This window comes from Trichoderma virens (assembly GCF_000170995.1).
Source record: "Trichoderma virens Gv29-8 chromosome Unknown TRIVIscaffold_2, whole genome shotgun sequence".
In the NCBI taxonomy this organism is placed as follows: Eukaryota; Fungi; Ascomycota; class Sordariomycetes; order Hypocreales; family Hypocreaceae; genus Trichoderma; species Trichoderma virens.
In genome coordinates this window covers 406,746-425,644 of record NW_014013747.1, presented here as the reverse complement: position 1 = coordinate 425,644, position 18,899 = coordinate 406,746, and the positions used below count along the sequence as shown (strand labels likewise).

Here is an 18,899-nt window from a genome sequence, read left to right as displayed (position 1 = left end):
AAACCGACTCCGAAAAAAGAGATTGTCAAAATTGCCATCTTGGACACAGGCATTGACCTTGACCATCCCGAATTCAAGCCGTTCAGAGATGACGGTAGAATCACGGGCGGTTACTGCCGTGACTTTGTGAATCCAGGGGAGTCACCTATTAGAGATAGCACTGGCCATGGAACGCACTGCGCGCATCTTATCCTAAAGGTGTGCCAAACTACAAGGCTATATGTTGCAAGGGTGTTTGAAACAGATACGGGAGATGAAGGGGCTGTGGAGAGAATTCCTGAGGTGCGTGACCTGGCGGGTGGAATTCACCCAGCATCGATACTGAGATTGAATGCAGGCAATCGACTGGGCTGTTCAGTGTGGTGTTGACATCATCGTCATGTGCTTCGCCTTCACGCAATTTCACTACACAATACATAAAGCCATTTACAAGGCAAAAGGACAGCGAGACGTATTAATCTTTGCTGCTGCATCCAATAACAAGCACGACCTCGAGAATCCCGTAGGGTTTCCAGCATCCATGAACGAAGTGATCAGAGTCAACTCTTGTACACACCAAGGTTCCCCATCTAGCTTCAGTCCAACATGTAATTCAGAAGAAAGCAATATTGGTATCATTGGAGAGGAGTTGCAGGCGGCTTTTCCCTTGGCCAAGAACGGCAATCAACCTCTCAAGCGCATGACCGGAACCTCGATGGCGACAGCGATGCTTGCTGGGACTGCTGGACTCGTCTTAGAATTCTCTCGAATGGAGAAAAAAGGCGGCCCCAATGTTCAGCATCATGATCGTCTGCTATTGACTAAGGGGATGACGGCAGTCCTGCGGGGTTGCATGGCAGGAGACAGGCCGCCACGGCCACCGCAATATTGCTACATCAAGCCGTGGGCTCTCTTTGCACCTGAGGTATCACGAGATAATGTTGTTCACAGGGTTTCAGAGGAACTGAGGAAGTGCATGTCCTAGCATCTTTGCAAAGTACAAGTGCATCAACTAGACATTACAGTGCGCGATATTACTCTACCATGTCGTCCACATCGCCCTCCTCATCAAAGAGCTCGAGACTTTCGAGTTCGTAACCCGTAATCTCGTCCGCATCACTCTTGACCTGTTGATCGACAGGGGCGTGACTCTCACGAACAGATTCGACGTCACCGCCAGTATAGACACGCTTATCTACTCCAGCAATCCACGTAATCTCGTGCAGACGATAGGCGAAGACAAAGTCGGACGACTCCTCTGCTTTTTCGATTTGCTCCGTCTCCTGTCCGAGAGCTGCGCCTAAGCCTGCCTGCACTGGCACACCCTGACTTGATCCATCTAGTCCAGCCTTAATGCTGGCCGAAGTCTTGTGTGAGTCGGTTTCCAATGAGACACTGGCGCCACGCGCAATTCTCACACCAGTCACTAAGAAGATCCTGCGTTGCAGCCTCCACCACTTAGTCGCAGCGGGCACATCGCCTCTCTTCAAGATTTCTTTCACGTATTCCAACTCGGGAAGGAATGTTTCCGATTCGAGCTTTTGCAAAATCCACTTCTTTGTGGTCCACTGGTTTGTAGCCGCATTCCCCTTTGCTGTGACCGGTGTGCTGTTCAATTTGCCCCAAGCTGTGAAGGATGCATTAAGCTTCGATTCGACTTTTATGGTGACGTTGTTCTTCTCGCCTAAATCTCTGGTATATTCTGCTGGGATAGGTAGGAAGCTCGAGGACTTTGAAAACAGTGCGTCCGCTGGCCGTCGTGGATCCAATAGGACCTGGCCAAGACGCAAGCTCTTGCCAGGCTCATAGGTTTGCGATCTGGTTAGGATCCAGGTTTTAGTTGTCTTTGAGGCTGACATAGTCACCGAAGGCCTTGGAATTAATTCAAAAAAAAAACACAATAACACCTCTGACCCGAAGAGTTGCAGTTGACTGATGTGGAAAAAAGTGGGATAACAGAATCCGCCGGATGTTCTCGTTCCATTGGCTTCTTCTTTGAAGGATGCCCTGACTAATTTGAGATCACCTGGTTTCTTATTGGGTGCCTCTCAAGGTATTATGCGCAGCTTCGCAGCCGGCAGGCATGGAGTACTAGGTTGGGCTATCACATGGCGGCCTGACTCCCAAGCCTTGAGGCGCAGCGAAGATTTCGTTGATCCCTTCATTTGCTTGTGTGCATGTGCAAAGAACATATCCTGCTCTTTCTGTTGACGAGATAAGTGCCTTCACTCCAGAATTCAACAAGTGGAAGGGAAAACATTATACGCGAAATTCTCAAAATGTGGTTGATACTCATGGGAACATAAGGCACGTTCCCGCTATAAGTGCATCTCGCAAAGCTACCCGTACGTAGTAGTACACAACGGTATATCTACCCTGTGGCCCTTGAAAAGTTACATATGTAGCTTAAAGACCTCAACTCCTATTATCCCTAGGTATTTTACAAAATATATATCCATTTCGCCTTTAAGAGTACCCCATAAATATTATACGCCTTCCTAATAATAGTGTACGTGTGTAAGAGTTTACGGACTAGAGGATATTATGTGACAGAATATTACACCGACATCAGAGCATAAAGCTGACACATCGCATCAAGCTTAAATCGTTGGCCTACAACACACAGCAGTATGTGAAATAATTAACTTGGATCATCTGTATTTTCGCATCCCATATGCTGGGCTTCTATTCGCTCCATAGCCAGGTTGATTCATCCAACAAGTACAGAAGTAAACAGTTGTGGCACTCGCAATAAGTACCCTTTGAATTCAAATCCAGCCTCCTCAATAATCCAACGCCACAAATCCAATTAGCCATGCCTTTTGAACCATGCATGGTCTCTAATACCACCATAAAATGCACTTTACGTGCTAGATTGAAGCTGAAGCCACCCATTACTGTAAAGAAATCTCTTGCCCAGCCACAATATTCCAAAACGCCCGGGCCATTTCGTCGGCTCTCAATTCTTCTCTCCCGCGTAATCCATTTCATCTTCCTCTGCCATTCTGCCGAGAATGAGGCTTTGAATCATAAGCTCATCGCACAAGACACGAACATTCCTCGTTGCCAACGGCCCCTGAGATCTCCGCCGTTTCTTCCCCGTGGGCTCGGATATCGTGAGCACCGATTCAACAGGGCCGATGGATTCATCCATGTATAACCAGGTGTACGGTTTGCCTGCCTTGTCGTGTGCCTCGAGCAGTTCACGAGCCTGCGATATCGTTGAAACCCATGATATAGACGGACCCAGCGCCTGAGCGAGAAACATGTACGGCTTTTTCTCTGGGTCGCTCTTCTTCTTCTTTCCTTCATTCCGTGTTCTTGAATCATCCACAAGTGCAAGTAGCTTTTCGCCTGCAAGTAATTGTGGTCGTTGCTCAACCATCTCTACGAGCCTGGCATCTGCAGCATCGTATCGACGCAAGCATCTAGATCTCACGGCATTTCCTAAAACAGCAGATGATCCGGCTGCGAGGAGATAGGGCTCCCAATCAATCAGAGTTCCCTTGTTGAGGCACGTCATTACCCACTGGTATGCAAGACAAGGCAACCCTAAGGCCAATGCTTGCATGTATTTGACTTTCCGCGAGTGATTATCTGCTATCAGTGCGGTAAAACCATAGCTTAGGCTCTGCTTAGATAGACTGAGAGGTTCTGCATCACCACCAACTGGTACGTCGTAGGTGCTCATGACAGTAGAAGGCTCAAACAACTCCTCAAAGCCAGATTCCAAGATGAGGCCACCCGCTTGCTTAATCTTTGTCTCCAGATTTGCACGAGTCTTTTGATTCCCCTTGTCAGGCGACATTGATATCGCAAATACCATGCCTTCAAACAGTCTTCGTCCTCGAAACGTAGATCCGATGCTTTGCTTAAAGATCCTACTAGATCTCAGTGAGGAAACGCCCAATTCGGCAGCACTGCTTGATGGTGTTTGTTGCAGTTCATCGGTAGAACTAGGTTCTACACGTGCAGATCGCATACTCGTTTTCATCGCCTTGATGGGTTGCTGTGGAGTCTTCTCTCTTGATTCCCGTCCCGTATTTCGAGCCCTCGTCTTTCGACTCTGAGCTGGGGAAGGTAGATTGGAAGTTGATTTTGGTTCGTCAGATGCTAAGGAGGCCTGTGTATCTGGTGTATTTTTCCCAGAAATCACTGGCGTTGACAAGGTTGTTAAACTTGACGAGGTATGAGCCCCCCGATCTAACGCACGACGGTGCACAGGTGTAAGAGGTGATCGATCGCGCCTCTGAGTCCGAAACGATGCTGCTGCGGTCGCTGCAGAACGAGAGCTTGGAGGGGACGATTTCGGTAGCTCTGTTTCTGTGTTGCCTGTCTGCATTGGCTCACCCTGTTCGGCCAATCTTCGAGCCACGGCCGATCTGGTAGGTATAGCAAGTGCCTTATTAGCACTTCCAAGGCCCTTCTGGGCTTCGGTATCTGGCTCCGCTGATACTCTCTCATTAGTTTCTGATGAAGTAATGATTCTATTTCGACGACGGCTTTGTACTTGTTTGCCGTAGACTCTTTGTGCATGTCGACGGGGTGGAGGCAAGGATGAAGTTTCCGCTTCGTTTTCGGCCTCCTTTTCCCTCGCCACACTCTCGACTAATGGAGGCAGATCGGGTTCAGAGGCAAGTAGAGGGCCGCGCTGAGCGCCTGTTGATAAGGATCTCACAGGGCTAGTAGCGGGAATCATCTCCTCGGAGGCTGCCTCTTTACTTCTGCCTGATCGAATAGCTGCAACTTTTCTGCTGCCATCGCCTGATACTGTATCTCTTGGGGTTGCTTTGGTGGATCCGGCTGATAGACCCTGCTCAGGCAAACTTGATCCTTTGTGAGAACTCTGCATATCAATGCGGGCACTAGCAAGCTCCATTTGGCCTGAGCTTGCATTTTTATCGAGGAGATTCTCTTCTTCACCACCGGAGGAGAGCTTTCTTCTCTTTCGATTCCGGCTGTCACTCAAATCTCTCCGTGTGGGTATCTGTACTCTTACCCTCTCCATCTCTTCTGCAGTCTGGTGTCTTATTTTCTCCATCTTCTTCTTACGCCTCATCCTTATGATAGCATCGTCTGAGTCACTGTCAATACCCTGAGGGACCTCCTCCACTATTGCTTTGCGCTCTTGTGACTTTTTCATTGGCTCATAATGAGCTTGGGGTTGTCGATTTCCGTATGGTCTCAACGGTTGAACAGTCGGTGACTCTGGAATCATGTCATCATGGGCATCTCTGTCTTCGTCTAATGCCTCTTCCCGAATTGGAGACACCCTAGGCTTTCTTGTGTTTGTGGGAAAATTATTCGGGCGAGTAGGGCTCGACGTATGCAAAACGGTTGGCGAGGACACATTGTCGCGATTTCTCAAAGGAGATGTTTCGATAATATTCAAGGAAATCGTGTCGGGCAGTATGTTTGGTGACGGTCGGGATGACGTAGGGCTGTGGATTTTCACAGCAGAGGTTACCACAGGAGTCTGCTCGAAGAGCTGCGTGCCTGCAAAAGGGACACCGGCGGTTGCATTATTCGGAACGGCAAAGGGATTCTTCGGTGGCATTGGCGTCTCTGGCAGCTGACCTCCAGGTTTCAATGGAGTGTAGCCATGGCTTGACCGCTGTTGCGAGGTCACGTCCGGCACTCTCCATTCGCCACGAGTATTTTCGAACCCTGCATCTTCTGAAACTTGCGAAGACGGACGCACCCCAGGACTCAAGTTCCCAAAGTTGACCGCACCGGTATCGTCAGCTTGCAGCGTCCGTTCACGCTCGTCGTGTGAGCGCAAAGTATCAGGCGGTGGGCTCGACCCCGGAGGTCCGTAGAATTGGCCATAGTCTCGCTCTACATTGAGCTGCGTGGGCGTCTGCTGTGACGTGTCCATGCCTTTTGCTTGTGGCCTACCAGCGCCAATTGGCACGGTAGGGGGTTCGTCGCTCTGGTTGGAGGTGTCGTGGTGTGGAGGGGATGGAGAATGTGCATTTCGGCCGAACGGGCTGCTCGCAGCTATGACAGCATCGTCCAAGTCTTGTTGGCGGTACCCTGGTCGCGACGGTGGTTGGTGAGTCCGGGGGTCCTCGCGTCCCACTCTGCGAATTGTGCCTGTGAGATTATTCACATCGCCATGGGGAATGGCAATGGATCCATGTGGCGTAGATTGCCGCTGCTTCTTTATTTTTTCGCAGGGTCTTGTCAGCTTTCACGTGTCTCTCTCTAAAATTTTGTCTCAATCAAACGCAGCAGCCATACGAGAGGGTAGCTGCATAGAAAATAATACGTGTTACAGGCCTTGCACAAACCTTGAAACTATCTGGCCGACGGACACCTCTCCTGGGGTTTGAAATGACCAAATCTCCAGCCTCAGCATCATCAACGCCTCCTTTGACGCCCTCGCTCTCTATCCCGGGCTGTGGCTGCGATGCAAGGGGCTCGTGATACTTATTGGTCAAAATGCTGGGTCAGCGCGCAAGCAAGGCAAACGCACGTATGACCCCGGCCAGCTGAGGTACGTACCGTTGCGGCTTGGAACTCTGCCTTTAGAGCATCGAGAATGGCTTGACTGTCTTGCGATTCGGGGTTTTCTTCCAGCGCCAGTTGCTCAGCTCGCGTGAGCGGCCGCGATCGGGTCATTATGATGGCATTGTCTCCTGATATAAAGATTGGGAACGAAGCTCGAGTGCTGTGAAAGAAGGATCTGGAGGGGCAATTGTTAGAGAAGGGAGTACTTGGAAAGAGTCTCTACGCCACTGTAACGCGCTATCACGTGCATCAAGTGTTCAGTGAAGATATCTAGCCAAATACCGCAGCTTTCAATATTATTAGCACTGGTGCCTAATTAGCAAGCTACTATGTGTAATTAGATGGTTTGAATCACGATTACTACTATTAGGTAGGTACTAAGGTATGTAATTTTATGGGTACAGCTCAACTGTACTGTCACCCACTCAATCAACACCATGATATGAGACTAATTCACACAAATGTCATTAAAGTACCAGGTATCAGTACTACTACTCTGAGAAATCCTATGCAAAACACCATACACAAAGGGAAATGGGTATAGATCTCATCTCAAATCTCTATCTCTCACTCCGTATATCATGAAAACTCCTCGTCATCATCCCCCCAATCACCACCGGAATAATCCACGGGAGACTTCCCCGTCCACTTATCTTGTGCAACTGCTTTTTTCGGCGTTGACGGCCCCGAAAACAGCGGAGCAGGGGCCATGCCATTTTGAAATTGCTGCATCGAGGCGTCGTTCATAGCATTGCCTGTATTAGCATGGGCTGGTGCTTGAGCAATCGCCTGGTTGTTTGATGGCAGAAACTTCAGATCAGATGATATCGTAGAGACAGATGCAGCATCTGATGTATCACGGCTGTGTAGTGTAGAACTTCCTTGCATGAGAGACGATGCGTCTGGGGGAGGTTGCCCAGCAAATGTTGCTGGATGAGGCGCAGCTTGTTGAAACTGCATTTGTTGCTGAGCCACTGGAGCTGGCTGTCCGCCTTGAAAGCCCACAGGGTATGGCTGACCAGGAACCTGCATTTGAAATGGCTGGTTTGGACCGGGCATTGCCTGTGGAATGGGTACAGGAGGGAAGGTTTGCTGCGGTCTCTGAACCACTGGGCTCTGAGCCGCAGATTTGGAGCCACTGCTCTTGAACCATTTCCCCCAAGATTTCCTATTTTCCTTGCCGCTAGTAGGAGATGTCTGTTGTTGTGTTTGCAGTGGTGGAGGAGCACCAGGCTGGGCAGCTAGAGGCGAATTAGGAAGAGTCTGGGGAATTCTCTGCTGCTGCTGATATTGTTGTGGTGGCAGCTGAGTCGCTAAAGGCGAGTTGGGGAGAGTCTGAGCAACTCTCTGCTGCTGCTGCTGTTGCTGCTGATACTGCTGCGGTAGCGGCTGTGCATGCTGACCAACTGGTAATCCCTGCATAGGCACTGCCTGAGTCTGGATTTGGCCTGGTTGCAAGATCGGAGCCCCTTGGGTCAAAGGGGGAGCTGACAGTGGCGCAATGTGCATTTGGGGGGCTTGGCCATATGCCATCTGCTGCCCTGGAGGGACCACCGCTTGCTGCAGTGGCATTGCTTGGCCTTGGATAACACTTTGCTGCAGCGGCATTCCCTGACCTTGGAAAGCATTCTGCTGCACTGGCCTTGCCTGACCTTGGATAGCATTCTGCTGTAGTGGCATTGCTTGGCCTTGAATAGCAGTTTGCTGCAGCGGCATTCCTTGACCTTGGACAGGATTCTGCTGCATTGGTCTTGCTTGACCCTGGATAACGTTCTGCTGCAGCGGCATTCCTTGGCCTTGGATAACATTCTGTTGAAATGGCGGTGCATGGCCTGGTGGCATCTGTGGTACCATTTGTGGCTGTTGGCTATTCTGGGGTACTTGAGCCTGGGTCTGTACAGGAGCTGGCGCGGGAGCCCCCTGGACAAACTGCTGCTGAGGTCCGCGTTTGTCCAACGGAGAAGCAGGTGTCGTAAAAGGCGGTGGCTTGGTAAGAACTTTTCTCTGGTTAATCTTCAGCGGAGACACAGCCGCGACATGCTGACTCTCGTCATGCTCCTCGATACTAGTTAGGAGATGACTGGAAGAGGAAGGCCCAATACCCGTGGGAGATTGTGGTCCCTTTTGGTTGGGCACATCACCCGAATTTGATCTAGCTTGACGCAGAGATTGAGACCTTTGTACTCCGCCTGGTCCTTGTTCTAGGCTTGGCTGTATCTGAGCCTGAGGCTGGGGAGATGTCATACCCTGTGGATTCCCCTGCATTATATTCGCCAGCTGTTGTTGTGGCATCGAGTGTCTGTTTGACCTATCTTGCACCGCACCAATAGGAGGAGTGTATGGCTGTTTCCCATTGGGATTTGGAGCACCACCATGAATTGGAGAATGAAGCGGTTCTTGAGCAGGAGGTCTCCCCATTGATGTATTTAAGGGGGGCACTGAGGATGAGCTCTGAGAGCCAGGCGTGGGCGCAAAGTAGGAATTATTGACATTCTGAGATGCGATAGAATTCTCAGATCCCCTTCGAGACTCCAGCGGTGATGGTGTTTCCATAGGAAGGCCAGACGAAGTAGTGCTCTGGGATCGAGATCGTATAGGCGATACTGGTAGAATCTCATCTTGAGTTGCCCGGCGCTGAATAGGCCGCGGTTGGGGTGGGGGTGATTGGTGGCTCGCAAAACTAGCATAAACGCCTGGATAAGCGGCGCTCTGCGGCCTTAGAGGCTGCGAGTTTTGTACCGGAACCGGATTCTGTCGCGGATCACTTCCTGGTTGATAAGATTGTCGACGTTGCTGTTGAAGATATTGTGCCGGGCCAGCAGTAGCCGAACGCGGTGCCATTCCAGCCGGTACTATTACTGATCCAGGAGGCGGAGGGCCTGCTCTGATAGGCATCTGTGGCGGCTGACCAGGAACTGACCCCGCTCGTTGATGTTGAAGAACGGGCATTGCACTTGCAGGTCTCATCGGTTGTTGGTTCTGTAGCGGTCCATAAGGAGCTGCGACCAATGGAGCATCGTCATGGGGATATGGTGCTGTGGATGTACGAGCAATTGGTAGCTGCGGCATTGCAACCGATTCTATGGGATAAGGAGGCTGAGCTACAACTTTCAGTGGTACAGGGGGTGCTGCATATTGTTGAGCGAGCTGTACATTGGATTTTGAAAGATCTGGCGCGGTCGTGTATGGTCGTTGTATAGGAGCCGGAGGCTGGGCTGTTGCGATGCCAAAAGCTTGCTGAACTGGAGCTGGGGGGTTCTGTGGTGGAATTTGCTGTGCGACAACTGGGGGCGGAGCCGGGGGTGGAGCTGGAGCTGGAATCGGAACGGGAGCCGGAGTCATAGACGGCGGGTGTTGTCCATGAGCGACGAGTTTGTATCCCGATACTCGAGCATCTTTCCCTGCGGCGTCTGTACCAGAACCTTGCTCTGGGCTTTTCGTAGCATCTTGTCCTGGCTTCCCTCGAGCAGGCCGAAGAACGGACGGATATTTGACCACTCCAGGAGCAGAGGTATCCTGGGTGAGTGCATCATTTTGTCCTTGGGGAGCCACGGGGGTAATTGGAGTTGGCACTGGAGGTTGCTGTTGCTGAGCAGCCGAGTTCCTAGCTGGCTTCAGGACAGACGGAACTCGCCTTGCGTCCACCTGCGGCGTGGACTCGGTGCTCGGCTTCATGCTCAAGTTCAGTGATGCCTCTCGTTGCAATGCTGGGCTCATTACCCGACCTGGGAGTAAATTCGCGGGCTGTGCTGTTTGCTGAGGAGCTTGGCCTGGTGCATAAGCTTGGTAGTCCTCCTGTGTCTGGCCTCTACTAGCATAAGCATTGTAAACGGCACTGGATTCTCGAAGTGTCGGTTTCCTGGCAATCTTAAACTTGTTTGAAGCGTCGCTGCTTTGTTCCTGAGACGGGCTATAGGCCTCGTTCTGCTGTTGTTGCTGCCGCAGCTCCATTTGTAACTCCTCCTCTTCCCGTCTTTTTCGCTCTTCCTGTCTCTGCTGCACCCCACGCTGCCGCTCCTCTTGCTGTCGCCTCACCTCCTGTCGCCGCTGCTCCAACTGCTGCTCTTCCGTCAACCTTTCTTGTGTCATAGCTCCCTCTTCTAAAGGATTGACTTCAACCGGTAGCTCCACATAACCAGGTCGCGGTTCCGTCTCAATCGGCGCCATAACATAGTTGTCCGCCAGTTCAATGGGGTCGGGGTGTGTCTCAACACGGGCAGATGCCGTGTGTTCCGTCGGCATCTCGGCCACAAAGCCCACTGGATCAAATTGGAGGTGCATCGGAACGGCAGTTTCGACCGGAAGCTCGTACATCTCATAGTGATAGCCTCCGTCGTCAGGTATTGCACTCGCCTCTCCCACGATATCATCTCCCATGACATACCCGTGCGGGAGCACCATTGTTGTTTGCTCCTCGTGATGCACTATAGGTGGTGGCTCAACAGCTCGTTCGTTCATGGCGGTCGTGGAACCGCTGGCCACCGTCTCGGTCGTCTGTACCATTGGCGTCGTATTCTGGCTCACCATGGGGCTGACACCCTTATGTGCCGTCGATTGTCCACCCATTAAATCCGCTCCCACTACTATCCTCCTCGCGGCCTCTTCCTCCTCTTCATTTAGCGGGCTTACATCCGTATATGTGCCTGGGCCCAGGAACATGAAGTTCTCGGGTTGAAACACCCCCTCCTCTTCCGCCTCGTCCGCCTCGTCCGCATGGTTATCCTCCTTTGCGAAATCGTCGTCCCAGACAGCGCTGACGGGCTGCGCCGTTGCGGACATGCGCGATCTCCATCCATCTCTGTCTTCCGGGGGAGCGTGAGCCGGGCGAAGGGGGTTCCCGCTGACGCTCGCATGTCGCTTGACTTGTTGCTGCGACTCGAGCCGCTCCTCGGGCGCCAGGTCTGGCACCGGAGAGGTGGCGTCGACATAGTCGGGGAACTCGTCGCCTGCATTGGGGAAATGGTACTGGACATGGCCGGTAGGCTTGTATCGGTAGAGCCATCGACTGCCGTCATAGTCCCACTCCCAGCCAGTCGGCAGAGTGGCCATGATAAGCCGCTGCTCTGCTCTTCAGTCCAAACAAGCGACAAACGCAGAAGCCCTTCCGCCAGCCCGTATCATAAATCAGAGGGTGGAGTGTCTGTGTTTGAATGCGTGTTTCAAAAGCGTCGTGTCGGGTCGTCTCGTCTCGTTCAGCCGCTCCTTTGTCGCATCGCCGCGGAAGAGGAAGAGTCGTCGACGCTATGCATGGGGAAGCGTTGTATTTGATGCCAGGAATCGCCCTGCTGGATCTGGCATTCACATTCAATGTCTCTCGGCAGATGAGGTGCGTCCAAAGGATCCAAGCAGCAAGGACCAAAACGAGAACGGCCAAGCTGTTCTGCGTCAATATTAAAAAAAAGATAAAAATAAATAAGAAGCTGACAGCTTGCAAACGCAGCAAATGATGGGCCAAGCTGAAGCTGATGCCGCGCTGCTGCCATCCAAGCCACTGCGGCTGGGGCTCGAGACCGGCCGATAGGCGGGGGCTGTCATCCACATCACTATTGGAACCAGCATTGGAATGGAAATCCAGTGGACGCCTTGTTAGGCACACTTTGGGCCAACCGGCCTCTAGCCTTTCTCGGACAGCTTCTTGAACCAGGGCTTTGTTCCATGAAACATCTGTCTGTGTTATTGGTCATGCTCGCATTGTGTCATTGGTCATATATCAGACAATGCTTTGTTCGCGAGTGCAACCAAGTCTCTTGCATGGCCTGCACTGACTTGACTAGCCTGTACTTTGCCCTTGTCGGCGTCGTCACCATCACAGCCCCAAGACAATGGAGAGGTACGGAGACATGTAGTTAGAAATCCTTGGATGTGACGGAGCTTTGACAAAATTACACTACGCCTCTCCTTTTGTTAAGATAGCTGTAGAGGATCAGGGAATGGAGAATCTTTATATAGGGATAGCATATAGTTGGAGGCAAAAGGTGTGTTGCACGCATCTCAGGGAGAAATTTATATATCTTTAACATATCTATTAATACATTAGTACTTGCCCATTATTTACACAAGTAATTGTGGCCTTTTAACAAGACTTACTGCAAAATCGGGCTTCTGAATAGCCACTCCCAGGTACCTCTAATGAACGAAAAGTCACTGCCAGCCTGAGAATCTGTCAGCGTCGAAATGGGGAGGCATTTGATGCATCCGCGGGGTACATACCTGTACTCAGATCCCCTCTTCTTCCCCTTCCAGATTGGCATCTCTTCTTCCGCTTGTTCGTCGTGAAGATGGAATCCGTCGCAGTACCCATTCAAGATGTCATTAATATGGCGAGTCATCCAAAGACAGATCAATATGATATGCATTATTTTTCGTCAAGCACATCCAAATGCACTCTAAATTGTTGGAATGAGTCAAATCACAAGCATGTAGCCCGCGATGAAAGACACTTCAATGATACCCTTCTGCAACATTAGAACCTTTTAACTAATCTTCCCCGTTAGGCATCACAAATCAGATGCATCTGCCACAGCTTCATTCCAGTTCGAGCAAGTCGCTTCTTCGGCAGGCCACGGGTGCAGAAGATGCAAGTTTTTCAGCCTCCTCTTGTCAGGAATGTTCGAGGCCTGCCCGGAACTCAGCCCCGAAAATACACATCTTAGATGGATTGGAGCGCAGTTTGCATTAGAGGTCACGCCCCAAAACGGAAGTCCTCGACATGTTCAATTCTTTTATCCCAGAGGTTGGCTTTAGACACAACTCCCATGTCCAAGTAGATTTGCGATGTGTAATTGGAATCCATTGACCAGCTAACTTCTGCATGTATAGGCGCACAGATGAGGGTTTTCGGCATGCCTCCATCAAGCTTGTTGACTGGAGATACGTCTTCCTCCACGTCTTTCGATAGAGCATACAAATTCATAACACAATGTGAAGCCGGCCATCCAAGCTGTGGCTCTGGACGGAACGTGGCACTTCCCAAAAGACTCCTTCATGTGACCGAAATCACTAACTCAAGCGCTGATATGGGGATAAAACTAGTCATGACTGAAGGCATGACTGGAACATATGCTTGCCTCTCTCACTGCTGGGGCGACCCGAGGCTGATTCATTCAAAAACATTAACAACAACCATCGATGATTATTTTGACTTTATTTCATGGACAATACTACCCAAGACATTTCAAGATGCCATCATTTTATGCCGGAAGCTCGGCATCGAATACCTATGGATCGATTCCCTTTGCATCATTCAGGATTCTCGGAGTGATTGGGAAGTGGAATCTACCAAGATGGGCGACATATACCGGAATAGCTACATCACTATAGCTGCATCGGCATCGCCTGGCTCCTTTGGCGGATGCTTCTCCAAAACTAGACCAGATCACTGCATCGCCATAAAAGAGCCGGGAGTACCAGATGTATACGTCTGCATTAGAGACTGCAACGGGGCCGGAAAGACCACTAGAAACAGGGAGGCCGCCTTCTTCAAGCACTTCCCATTGTTCAGTCGTGCGTGGGTCTACCAAGAACGAATGCTCTCTCGACGCCTTCTCTACTGCAATAAATCCGAGTTCCAAGTCGGATGCCAGGAATCGCTCCGATGTGAATGCGGCGCCGGCCTGATAGCCCCCCATTTCTCGCCCGCCCCGAGGGGGTTGAACGTTGCCAGCCTCAAGGGCGCGGCGAGTTTGAAGCCGGACGAGCATGGCGGCGGTCTTGTCGGCCAAGATTTTACGAGTCTTTTGTACCGGAACTGGATGGAAGTCGTCGAGACATATGCAAAGCTCAATCTGACCAAGGGATCCGACAAGCTCCCTGCACTGTCCGCGACGGCCAGGATTCTTGCTGAAAACATGGGCGATGGTTACCTGGCGGGCATTTGGAGGAGTACATTGATGGAGGGCTTGCTCTGGTATGTCAGAGCGCCGCTCTCAAAGCCTCGACCGAGAGGTGAAGACTGGAGAGCACCGTCTTGGTCATGGGCCAGCATCGATTCACCCTCTGGGCTGGGCTTTATCGCTCCTGCGACGAGATTCTCGAAATCATTCGACGGCAAAATCGAAGCCGCGGAATGTGTCATCGCTGGGCAAGATGATTTTGGCCAAGTGACCTCTGGCTTCATCCGCCTCAAAGCATCTCTGGGGCACACATTCTGGCGCATTCGCTGTCGAGGGTGCACTACTCCAGCCGGTAGGAAAGGCAAGGCGGGCCTTCCCCGCGCCGATTACACTCTATACACGAATGAAACATTTCCATCGCCAGTAGAAGACTGGTCGCCTTGCGAGTTCACAGAGCCACGACTGGACGTGACGGGCGCAAGTCTTGGTTTCTTTGCTGACGCTCTGGTCGATGATATGGCACGATACGGCTTCTTCTCGTGCATTGGTAAAGGATCATGCAAGCTGGCCCCATGTCATTTGTTATATGTACATCGTTTTGAAGGGAGGGGTGGTGGAATACGAAAGTCGAAGGCGGGCGAAAGGGGGATCGATGCAGATGCCTTTCTGGTATTGGCGGAAGTCAAGGGCCAACCTGACACTTTTGAGAGAGTAGGATTGGTAACTATAACACATAGTACGCAGGCGAAGAGAGAAGAGTGGTTCAAGAGCGTCTGGCCTGGGATCTTGACGCCAGAAAAAATAATCACACTCATCTAGAAGGTACCAATTTACTCGAAAGTCATTTCTTAAGATTTCTAACTGTAACTTGAATGCTGAAGAGTTCAGCGAGTGCTTTCTAAATTTGATACATCTAATCTAGTTTCTTCATTTTGTTGTCTCTAATGCATACCGTATTAACCATTACGTGAATGCGACATATTTCGCTGCCTCCATTCACCTGTCTCAGCCAGTGAGCAACACATTATTCATTCAAATCAACACTTCTGCGCCACCCATGGTATCTGTCCAACAATAACCCGCCCATGCGGCGGTCCGAAACATGCAATGCTAAGCTTGCTTAACGTGATAAAGGAGAGTAAACCGTAACAAAATTCAAGGCTTGGTCCCAGCAAACCATTCAATCTATGCGCTTGGCTCATAAAAATATAGGGACAAGACAGAAAAGGGGCGGCCGTAAATATCATAAATAGAGTACACCACAGGGTTAGACCATGTCCTTATGACTGTTGATGCTCCTAGTCCCGCTACGTGCGCGCCCAAAGATGCGAGACCGAGACTGAGACTGAGAATCGACTGACATGACTGGGGCCAGCGCCGAGGTGGTAGACGCACGAGCAGTTGCTTCAGATTCCTCTTGCAGTCCCCTCTCCTTCTCTCGGATAGAAGCCATTCTCTGCATGTGAACATTTTCTCGTCGTTTCTCAAAAACATCTTGGAACCCTCCAGTAGTAGGCTCTTGGTTTGGAATTGGAACACTGCGAATACTCGAGGAAGCTCGAGGTCGACCTTGAGACGGAGTCTCATTGTTGCCGCTGCCGTATGCAGGCGGCGCAGGCATATTTGCCCAGTACATGGGATGCTCTCGGCTACCACCAGGGTCGACTCTGAGTGGTGCCTCAATGCCCACCTGGACCATCTGATACATGAGTTCAGTGACAAACTTGTTGTGGCGGTTCAGTCGAAGAAGTTCGTTTTGGAAACTGCTCTTGTGGAAGAAGACCATGTTCATAGTGCACGATCGCACTTCTTTGAAGCCAGTCATTTCGGTGATGATGCTCGGCTGATAATCCCGCTTGTTGCTCTTGACGAATTCCAGCATCCTGGCCTTGAGGTCCTCGATCAAATGAGCCGGTGTTCCAAATCGCATCTCGAGGGGAATCGAATCCGAAAGACCATTGGATCGCCGCTGGTTGAGGATGAAGACGGTATTAAGAAGTGAGTTTGGGGCTTGAACAATATGACCTTGCATCTTTTTGAATTCGGTATAAAGAAGCGAGACCTCTGTGACATAATAGTCATCGCCAGTCAGTGTAGCTCCTGTGTTGCCGTAAATGGTAACTCGGTCGCCTACATCAAACGGGTGTTTGATAAAGACGAAGATGATGGACTGGAGGAATTCTTGAGCCGTCGCCTGAAGCATCCATGCCAGACCAAGAATCGAGGAGCCCGCAGACGCAAGGCCAGCTGCTGTCGAATCTGACAGGATGGCAACAAAGACGATAACGGCAATGACGACAATGATGAATAGGAAAACTTTGTCGAGCTTCTTGATAACGGAGTCGAGATCCTTGAGTGATGCTGCTATAGCTTTCTTCTCGAGATGAATCTCATTACAGACAGCCTCAAACTCATCCATGGAAATGTCGCCGTTGAGGTCCTTGTCGAACATGGAGAAGGCCGCTTCGGCTTCCTCTTCTGTTTCAAAGGCAGCCTGCAGGTCTTCCAGATGAACAGTCTCGCGGCCCTCGCGCACTACGCTACGATAGATGAGGCGGGCAAGGGTGTGTGCGGAGGCAGTGTTGCGTAGCAGCTCAGCTACAATCCTGCGAGGGTGGTTGTTGTCGGCTCCTTTCCGGCCCAGGATATCATTGCCAACTCTACCAGCAACGTGCCCAACTTTACCCAGCATCTGGCGGGCATTGTTGTGGAAAGCTTTCATGGGCGTCTGCAAGCCGCTGCTGGAGGCATTGCCGACGCTGCCCTTCCAAAAGGTGTCAGTGCTTTCTAGCTTGGACTTTGCGTACTCAAAAAGGCACACGAGCTGGCGTATATCAGCCTTGTTGTTCTCGATTCGAGTGGCGTACGTCCGCTGGTGAAAGCTTTGGGCAATCCACTGGATGAGAATCTTTTCCACAAAGTTCAACGCAGCCAGGACAAACAGAGCAATGATTACTTTGTTTACGACGCTGATCCAGTGCATGTGAACGTTTCCTGAATCGCCATCTGGGACAGGGGCACGGTGATTGTCCATGGTGGGCTGGAAAGAGATGAGAATAGTTAGGAACCATAAGAACAAGGCTGTGTGCAGCTCAAGACGCTGTCCAATGTCCCGCCACTTGTGGGCATTGGTCGACCCGACCATTCGAGCAACACCATGAAACAGAGGCGGGATAAGATTCGTAAGCATCCGTGTCACCCAAAGCGAGCACCACACGATCTCCAGCCAGATGCCAAACCACATGATATAGACGCCGCCGGGGCCGCCCACGGCGTGCTCAGATCCATTGAATTTAAATGTACCGAGCAGGACGGGGGCCAGGAGCAAGGCAGCGCCAGGGATAAGGTAGATGATGTACCGGAAGAAGCGAGGGAATTTGCTGATAAAAAGCCATAGTTTATAAAGGGCAGCATCGGTGTTTTTCTTTCTCTCTGGCGCGACTTCTGTAGGTGTCTGGTTAAAAGCATCCTCAGGCTCAGGGTTGTGATGCCGGTTTTTTGTCCGAGACCTGGAGGCTCCGTCATGTTCTTGGTTTGAGACCATGCGCTCAGCGCGGAGAAGCTCAAGATCATCATTAAGGCGATTCGCTTCAGCACGCTGGCTTGTCGGGGTCACAGCACCATTGGGGTCGTCGTGAGTGGGGGCCAGCGTATTTAAGGTGTTGAAGGTATCGAGAGTCGGAGCCTCGTACTTTTCGTCGTATGGTTCGTCATACTTGCCGTCATACGTCTCACCATCGTGCTCCTCAATTCGATTCATGTCCGAAGATACACGTTGCTGATAAGATGAGGCATAGGCAGCGGGGAGGGGAGGGACAGGAGGAAATGGCTCTCCAGCCATGGTGAATTTGAATTATCGAACTGTCCCGCAGTCGGAGGAGTATGTATATGCTGTAGTTGGCTCGGGCTCAAAAAGGATGGTGGATAAAATGGGGAAATGAAACCGTTGGCAGCGGTTTATAAGAGCAGACGGGAGATAGAGATACAGAGAGGGGAAGCAAATGTGCTAGTATGGATGGCATCCAGACATCGGATCCAACGGGGAGGCTCTCCACAAGCCAATGCTGACCTTAATTCAATAAAGTCGATGTCAGAAGCACAGGGTCCGAGGTGATCGGCGTGGTGTTTGCTGGCTTCAGTAACGGATCTGTGGAGCGAGTGACGAAACGATGCCGTTTGCTTAGAGACGCAAAGAGGAATGTGTAGCCAAGAAACGAGAGACAAGGTTCCGGCCAGGGCGGGAATTCACCCTTAAAAACAGACGCAAGAGAAAAAAGAGGAGACGACGTCTTTTGGAGAGGGTTTTTTCTCATCATGATGGCGAATACTGTGCAGCACATAGTAAGGCTGTGGACTACTGTGTGTGCTAGTTCTACGACCTCCGAGTATAGCCTGGTGACTGATACCGCTAATGTGGCTAGAAAATTTCCATGGAGAAAAATCTGCCAGGCGAGCATGTTTCGGGAATCTCGCCTGTTCCTGGCGGCGCCCTCATGCCCGTTTTGTCCACGGCTAAACCCCCTGTGGCGCCCAGCGGCGTGCTTTTCGCCGGCGATGCAGCGCCTTCAGGGCATT

At 51.1% G+C, this 18,899-nt stretch overlaps 5 protein-coding genes across 5 annotated transcripts; 1 reads left to right on the top strand and 4 right to left on the bottom strand.

Moving 5' to 3' along the window:
• Positions 1-1,013: 1,013 nt before the first annotated feature.
• Positions 1,014-1,838, bottom strand: TRIVIDRAFT_63373 (uncharacterized protein; the record flags this gene model as incomplete). The annotated part of the gene is made up of 1 exon (XM_014104782.1): positions 1,014-1,838. One exon carries the CDS (start codon positions 1,836-1,838, stop codon positions 1,014-1,016), a length of 825 nt encoding a protein of 274 aa, XP_013960257.1.
• Positions 1,839-2,938: 1,100 nt separating this feature from the next.
• Positions 2,939-5,914, bottom strand: TRIVIDRAFT_143141 (uncharacterized protein; the record flags this gene model as incomplete). Its single annotated transcript, XM_014104781.1, has 1 exon — positions 2,939-5,914. A coding segment is annotated over one exon (2,976 nt), but the record flags the coding sequence as incomplete, so codon positions are not given.
• A 4,182-nt stretch (positions 5,915-10,096) lies between these two features.
• On the bottom strand, positions 10,097-11,541 carry TRIVIDRAFT_35626 (uncharacterized protein; the record flags this gene model as incomplete). The annotated part of the gene is made up of 2 exons (XM_014104780.1): positions 10,097-10,248; positions 10,305-11,541. 2 exons carry the CDS (start codon positions 11,539-11,541, stop codon positions 10,097-10,099), a joined length of 1,389 nt encoding a protein of 462 aa, XP_013960255.1.
• A 1,476-nt stretch (positions 11,542-13,017) lies between these two features.
• TRIVIDRAFT_123879 (uncharacterized protein) lies at positions 13,018-15,143 on the top strand (the record flags this gene model as incomplete). The annotated part of the gene is made up of 2 exons (XM_014104779.2): positions 13,018-13,225; positions 13,312-15,143. Coding segments are annotated over 2 exons (2,040 nt in total), but the record flags the coding sequence as incomplete, so codon positions are not given.
• Positions 15,144-15,591: 448 nt separating this feature from the next.
• Positions 15,592-18,084, bottom strand: TRIVIDRAFT_35864 (uncharacterized protein; the record flags this gene model as incomplete). The annotated part of the gene is made up of 1 exon (XM_014104778.1): positions 15,592-18,084. One exon carries the CDS (start codon positions 18,082-18,084, stop codon positions 15,592-15,594), a length of 2,493 nt encoding a protein of 830 aa, XP_013960253.1.
• Between the last annotated feature and the right edge of the window lie 815 nt (positions 18,085-18,899).